The sequence below is a fragment of the Sceloporus undulatus genome, chromosome 6 (assembly GCF_019175285.1).
Source record: "Sceloporus undulatus isolate JIND9_A2432 ecotype Alabama chromosome 6, SceUnd_v1.1, whole genome shotgun sequence".
NCBI classification, from domain to species: Eukaryota; Metazoa; Chordata; class Lepidosauria; order Squamata; family Phrynosomatidae; genus Sceloporus; species Sceloporus undulatus.
In genome coordinates this window covers 168,948,522-168,955,725 of record NC_056527.1, presented here as the reverse complement: position 1 = coordinate 168,955,725, position 7,204 = coordinate 168,948,522, and the positions used below count along the sequence as shown (strand labels likewise).

At 45.3% G+C, this 7,204-nt stretch overlaps 1 protein-coding gene across 1 annotated transcript in view; it reads left to right on the top strand.

Annotated features, from left to right (window-relative positions):
• Positions 1–3,162: 3,162 nt before the first annotated feature.
• Positions 3,163–7,204, top strand: part of ITGA11 (integrin subunit alpha 11) — a 52,963-nt gene continuing 48,921 nt past the window's right edge. The window contains exon 1 of the mRNA XM_042472327.1: positions 3,163–3,307. Within this exon, the coding sequence (XP_042328261.1) occupies positions 3,256–3,307 (52 nt within the window). The 5' untranslated portion in view covers positions 3,163–3,255. The remainder of the gene's footprint in view (positions 3,308–7,204) is intronic.

Below are 7,204 nucleotides of genomic sequence, written 5' to 3'. Positions count from 1 at the left end.
GGCAGAAGCAGGGCAAGTGAGAGATCTACCAGAGGCTTACTAGTGCTACCCAGAAGCAGACTGTAAGTGAGGCGTAGTCAAAGAAACCATGGCTAGAATCCTATGGGTGCCTTAGGCAAGCATGCATTTCAATACAGAACCAGGTGGACCTTTTTGTCTGTTGTGGGAGTGTCTACATTAAGTTCATGGTTGCAAAAACAGAGCTGCACATGTGGGGCTGTTGCACATGGATGCATATGGACATTTGGTGCCTTGGTTTGGTTGCACAACATTGGCACTCCACACAATTGGAAGATGGTGAACTCTCCTTGTTTGGAGGCCTTTTACCACCTTTGAATACTGAAATTATGGCAGAGAAGGTTGGAATAGGTGACCTTTGGCGTCTCTTCCAACTAGTCTATGATACTATGAATCTATGAATCAGTGTCTAGATGCATATGGAGATTTACACTACACAGCGTTCGATCTCAGCCCTTGAGTTGTTCCCAGAACAGCATTTTTATGCTCCAAGGTTCCTTATGGGCTGGAACTCCATTGGAAAGCTCAGTCCCCTCCTGGCATAGCCTTATACTGTTTGAGTGAAATAAAAATCCATTGGTACAGATGTCCCAGAAGAAGAAGAGGTCCCAGAAGAAAAGGCAGTGGGACCAGCCCCACGTTGCATCTCCTACAAGGTTACTATGGAGTTAATTTTTCCTCTGCAGCCGTATTAATGAGCTCCAGGTGGGCTCCCAGAGCCACTTCTTGCTGGATTTCCCTGTCTCTTGGAAAGCTCTCCTGTCTCCTCCTGCCTTGGAAAAACCTCAGCAAAAGGGATTCCATATTTGCTCCTTCAAGGTACATCACTGGCCCTCTGACACCTTGCCAGGCCTTTAGGGTTACTCTATCATTTTTGGTTAGGATTTATCCATCTCTTAGGGATTCTGCCACTCATTTCTCTTTCCCCCTTCTCTCCACTTTGCAAAAACAAAAATTGAAAGGAAAGACTGGGGTAGATTTTGCAAGAATCTTGGCAGGCTTCGGAGGCTAATACTCAGAAAGAATCTTATATAGATTATTCTCCTTTCCACTGGAAGAGGTTCACAGGAGCCAAGGCTGCTTCGGCTGCAAGGCTTCTGTGAAAAAACTTTATTACGGACGGAGCAGAATCCCTTGCAGGTGGCTTGGCCAAACTGGAAACGGATCCGACGTCTCAAAATATAGGTCTGGTAAAGGTATTTCGGGTATTTGTCATGAGGAGTTAGCAAGGTATTCATTTCACAGCGAAAGCTGGACGGGGCCCGTGACGGTTTGGCTCCCGCAACCCTTCCTGGTGGAAAAAACATCTGTTGCCAGAGGTTTGTTTTAATTATTTCATTGGCAGTTGGCAGCCCAAAACATGGGCTAAATTCTTCTTCTTCTTCTTCTTCTTCAGCAGCAGAATAATGTGCATGTTCCATTTAATTTTTTCCTCCTGAAGAAGATTTTCCTGCCTGGGATGTAGAGACCAAAGAAGGCATTATGAGTTTTCCCCAAGGATATTTTAGCTGTAGAAATCATAAGCTGGTGGGCAAAAGGGGCCCAGGTTTTTAGAGCTTAGAGTCACCAACATTTTGGGGAATCCAGCTCTTCCTTGAAAGCCTACTGCATCAAGACCTTTCCCCAGAATTGCACACTGAACATAGAGATCTGGGGCCCCATTGAATGCCTTCTAGCCCCCTTCCTTGGGGTTTCTATGGGGTTTCTTGTCCTTGAACTGCCACTGTGAGTAAGGCTTTGAGAATTGCACAGTTTCCAAAGACTATTTGCAGTGCAAAAAATTCTCATATTTGCGTTGCTGCACAGAAAACAGCATTTTCCTGTACAAGGAAAAGAATATTGAGACCCAAAAAAATATCATAAAGTACAATAACATCCAAAATTCACAAAACAGTGATACCATCATGGAGCCAACCCAAAGGCACAATATACATGTTGCAAGCTTTCGAAGCTCCATCAGCTTCTTTGTCAGGCAAAAGTGTTAAAAAATCACACAGGAGATTTTTTTTATAATGACAATGCTAAAGTCAGAGGCCTGTGTTTTGACAAGATGTTGCTGTTGTTCATGGGGTTTTCTTGGCAAGTTTCTCCAGAAGAGGTTTGCCACTGCCATCCTCTGAGAGAGTGTGACTTGCCCAAGGTTGCCCAGTGGGTTTATAGGGCTGAACTGGGGTTCCTAGCCTGATCTCCATCTGTAAAGTGGTCTTCTGCTTCTCCTGCTGCCTCTCACTTTGTCAAGCATGGTCACCTTTTCTAAAGAGTCTACAGCCTCAGGGTGGGCTTTTAGGGAGAGCTCAGTCCTGATCAATAAGGCCCATTTGTTGGTCATTTTGGTGATCCATGGTATCTGTAGACCTCTCCTCCAGCACCACAATGAGTCAAATGCTGAATAGAAGTCTAGTGTCTAGATCAAGGGAAGTCATAGTGCCACTCCATTCTGCTTTGGTCAGGCCCCACCTGGAAGACTATTGTGTCCAGTTCCTCAATTCAAGGCATTGAGAAGGTGGAGCAGGTCCAGAGGAGGGCAACCAAAATGGAGAAGGGCCCAGAAACCATGAAGCCCTATGAGGAGAGACTTAGGAAGCTGGGGGTGTTTAACCTGGAGAAGAGAAGGTTAAGGGGTGATATGAAAGCCCTGTTTAAATACTTGAAGGGATGTCATACTGAGGTGGGAGCAAGCTTGTTTTCTTCTGCTCCAAAGACTAGTACATGGAACAATGGATGCAAACTACAGGGAAAGAGATTCCACCTCAGCATTAGGAAGAACTTCCTGAGAGTAAAGGCTGTTTGACAGTGGAACACACTCCTTCCTCGGAGTGTAGTGGAGTCTCCTTCCTAGGAGGTCTTTAAGCAGAGGCTGGATGGCCATCTGTCAATGGGGATGCTTTGATGGAGAGTTCCTGCATGGCAGAATAGGGTTGGACGGGATGGCCCTTGCGGTCTCTTCCAACTCTATGATTCTAATAAAACGGGTGAGAAGGAACGCCATCTCCCAGGGTGGCCCAGTCGAGGTTGCTGGGAATTTGTCCTGCTTCTCTTTGCTCTCGACTTCTGCTCCTGGACCTCCTCCTATGAATTCCCTCCCACTTCCCTTGAAGGAGCTCCTTCTGTCACAGAGCAAGGAGAAGCCTGAAGGATCAGCGGAGAGCTCTTTCTCTGAGCAGAGCCTCCGTCTGGCCTTCAGTGGATGTTTGGCCAGGCTGACCAGGGCCTCCAGAGACCTCCAGCAGGACTCCCATGGACTTCCCCAGAGGGCTGGTGGTCGCCTGGGTTCTCTGCCTCCTGCCAGGTAAGCCTTCAGGGCATTTTGGAAACAGCAGATTTATTGCGCAAAGCAGGCACATAGTGGTGCACGCTTCAGCTGGCCAACTAGGGAGAAAGGAAGTGCTGAGGTCAGCAACAAGTTGGGATTGCTGAGAGAGATATTTTATTAGAATCATGGGCACAGTAAGAGATGCATCTCCCTAGGAAGCATCAAGAGCCTTTCCTTTTTTCTTGAAAGGAAGCTTGGGGGGAAGAAGTGAAGAGGGAAGGAAATTCTGTGTATCTCAGAATGCCTTGACTTTTGAGGCATTTGTGGATCCAAGTTTTGACATCTTTTCCCAGTGTGTCTCCTTTTGTGCTTTCTTTGGTGTGAGGGACTTCTTAATGGAGTTTTTGCTTAAGTTTTCAAAGTTTCTCTCTTTCTCGCCTTCCCTCTCTTTCCCTCTCCCTTTTTGCTTAAGGGGCGAAAAAGGATTTATGAAAATGCAGCCCATAACTTTGCCAAAGCAGCGTTTTCGAGGTGCTTGTTCTGTTTTCTTAAGCAACAGCTTTGCTTTTTCACATATGGTTTGATGCGTGGCTCAAGGCGGCGGATTGAGTTACAGAAGAGGAGGAGGGCGAGAGAGGGAATTTTCAACTTATTATTGGCTGCCTTCCTGCAAATTTAAACCCTGCTATATTGTGCGGCAGGGGCTGCTGCGAAGAGCAAACCTTATTTTGCTTCTGTTCTGGTCAGCTCAGCTCAGAAGCCAAAGTCATGCTTGAGATTTTAGGACAAAAGGAATGCCCTTCCTGCTCCTTTCTGGGCAAAGTGGCATCAAACGGACATCTTTGCCAACGTTAGCATGTATGTTTCCCCAAATGTTCCAAAGTTTGGAATTTCCAAAGGCAGCCAAAGTGAAGCACATTATTGTGGCTGCTGCAGAAGCCTGGAATTATGTGTTTTACACGTGGACAGATTTCAGTGTTTTGCTTTCAGCCCAGCTGAGCATTGCAGTGGGCTGGTCCTTTCCCATCTAGGGTTGGCCCTTTTGGAGGGAATTGGTTTTGCCGGAAGAAGTGGCATTGTCACTTTGTTAGGCCACAGTCACAACCACTCCATCAGGTCGCCTTTCCGTTTCAATCTAATGGGTCCTTTGTGCATGCTTAAAATCCCATTAGATCCAGCATGGTGTAGTGGTTTGGACTCTAGAGACCCAGGTTTGAATCCCTGAACAGCCATAGAAACCCACTAGGTGACTTTGGGCAAGTCACACACTTTATATTGTATGTCTTTTCATTTTTGTCTGCTTTGTAAGCCACCTTGAACCTGGTGAAGAGGCAGCATATAAATTATTATTATTATTATTATTATTATTATTATTATTATTATCAGCCTTAGAGGGGGGCAAAGCAAAGCCCCTCTGAATGAATCTTGCCAAGAAATCCCTATGATACATTCACCTTCAGGTTGCCATAAGTCAGAAATGACTTGAAGGCACACAGCAACAACAAAACCCCATTGGCGCATTGCAAGGGATCAATTTACAGACTGCAAGCAGATTTTGATATATTTATTTCTCATCAGTTAGACTATTGATGCTGTAGCATCCATTTTGGAGGCATAAGGAAAGAAGTGAACCACAATGAGAGAGAGAGAGAGAATAAGCTAAGTCAGCCTAAACTACACAATGTTGTAGTACAAAGTGGGTTGCCTTGCTTAAAGGGTACAAATAGTCGAGATGGTAGCTTTTAACCCCATCATTTCATGACTATTGATCCTAAGGGAGCTTCTTGAAGGTAATCCAGCCGGATGCCCTGGGACAATGGAGAAAGCAGGACAATCTGCATCCCAATAGTCTGCCTTGGAGTACTTTTAGTCTTATAATAATCATGAGATTCCAGAATTTCACTCCTTAGAGGGCTGGAAACTGCTCCATAAATAGCAAAACACTCCACTTAGATATGGAGAAGGCAGCGATGCAAGAGGAGACTCAGCTTCCTTTCTCACAATTTGCTGTTAATTGGTGTCAAATGAAAGCTGAATGAGAGACCTCCAAGAAACCCTGTTCAGGTCTTGCAAAGTTAGGGCTATGGCATCCTAGATGGAGTCTTTCTGTTGTTGTTGTTGTTGTCGTCATCTGCCTTCAAGTCCAGTCCATCTCATGGTGGCCCTAAGGTGAACCTATCATGGAGTTGTCTGGGCAAATTTTGCCATTGCCTTCCTCTGAGAGAGTGTGACTTGTCCAAGGTTGCAAGTGGGTTTACATTGCTGAACTGGGGTTTGTAACCTGTAAAGTGGTCTTCCTCTTCCCTAGCTGCTTCTCACTTTGTCAAGCATTGTCATCTTTTCTAATGAGTCTACAGCCTCAAGAGTTGGCTTTTAGGGAGAGTTTGGTCCTGGTTAAGACCATTTATTGGTCATTTTGGCAGCCCATGGTATCTGTAGAGGACTCTCCTCCAACACCACAATAAAACAAACTGAGCAACACAAAGTCACCACATCCCCGGTTTCCTTGACACAAGTGTGGGAACAGTCAGAGTGCAATGGTCTCACATCATGGATTTGGAGAAAAGAGGATGAAGAAGAGACAAGGTGCTGGTGTTTTTGATGGGCTGGAAACCTTTGGCCGGTGAATTGCGGAGGCCTCCTTGACTAGAGCTACTGTGACCAGCATTGGATTGAACTTGGCACAGATGTCTCTGGCCTGATGATGACATTGTCTAGAAATGCCTTCCATGAGCGCATGGGCCACCACAGAGTAACCACAGTACCTCCAATGCAACATTCGTCCGAAGAGGCAATTCACAGACTCAGCAGGGCTGCCTCCCGATAAATAAGGCAGCAAATATTACAGCTTCATTCTCACCAGTATAGTTGGCAGTGCAGATGCTCTTGACCCAACCCTACTCCTACTATCATATTTTGCTCTCCTGGGCAACGAAGAAGGGGCAGGATCTTGTTGGTGTCTTACAAATGCATCTGTTACCCTTTGGAAAGGGTTGGGCATTCTTGTCCGGTGCAGAATATCTGTATTCAGTTATGGAGATGGAATATATGAAATGCTACCATACACATTATGCATGGAGTACATCATGTGCGTTCTGTCATGTACATGGGTGCATAGGCACAGATGCAGAGGTACATTTGGTTCCACATTTGGACTCTCGGTCCAATTGTATTATATTCCTGGTTGAGCACATGAGTTACATATGTACTTCACTAACAAAAGCCATCTCAGCCGCCTGAGTCCTGGCCTTAAAGCATTTATTTCTCTGTCCAGCCTATTAAGCTGTCCAAATCCAGCATCCCCAAAAGTATGACTGGAGATGATGGGTGTTGCAATCCCATACATCTGGAGAGCATCCAAATGGGGAAGGCTAGTCTAAACAGCTTTTTCTTATGGCACCCATTTCTTTCATCTTGACTTGTAAGCATTTCAGCAGCGTCCTTGCAATTGACCAATCCAGCACTCCAGTTCCTAATCCATTTTCACCCTGCCTTTTGAATTTACCTTTTCTATTCTCATTAACAATAATAATAATAATGAATACTATTTATTCATCTAACACAGTGGTTCTCAACCTTCCTAATGCTGTGACCTTTTAATACAGTTCCTCATGTTGTGGTGGACCCCAACCATAAAATTATTCCTAAGACCATCAGAAATATGTCTTTTCCAATGGTCTTAGGTGACCCCTGTGAAAGGGGTCATGACCCACAGGTTGAGAACAGCTGATTCAACACCTTCTATATTCAGGGTCCTTTACAAAGAGAACAGTTCCTTGCCCCAAGAAGCTTACGATCTAAAATGGATCACCAGGGAAGGAACAGAGCAAGTGAAGCCATCTGGGGTAGAGTCTGATACTTGTGCTTAGGGTCAGCAATGGGGTTTGGAGTCAACAGCAGGACTTGGGTTCAAGTCATTGGAGCTATTGGCTT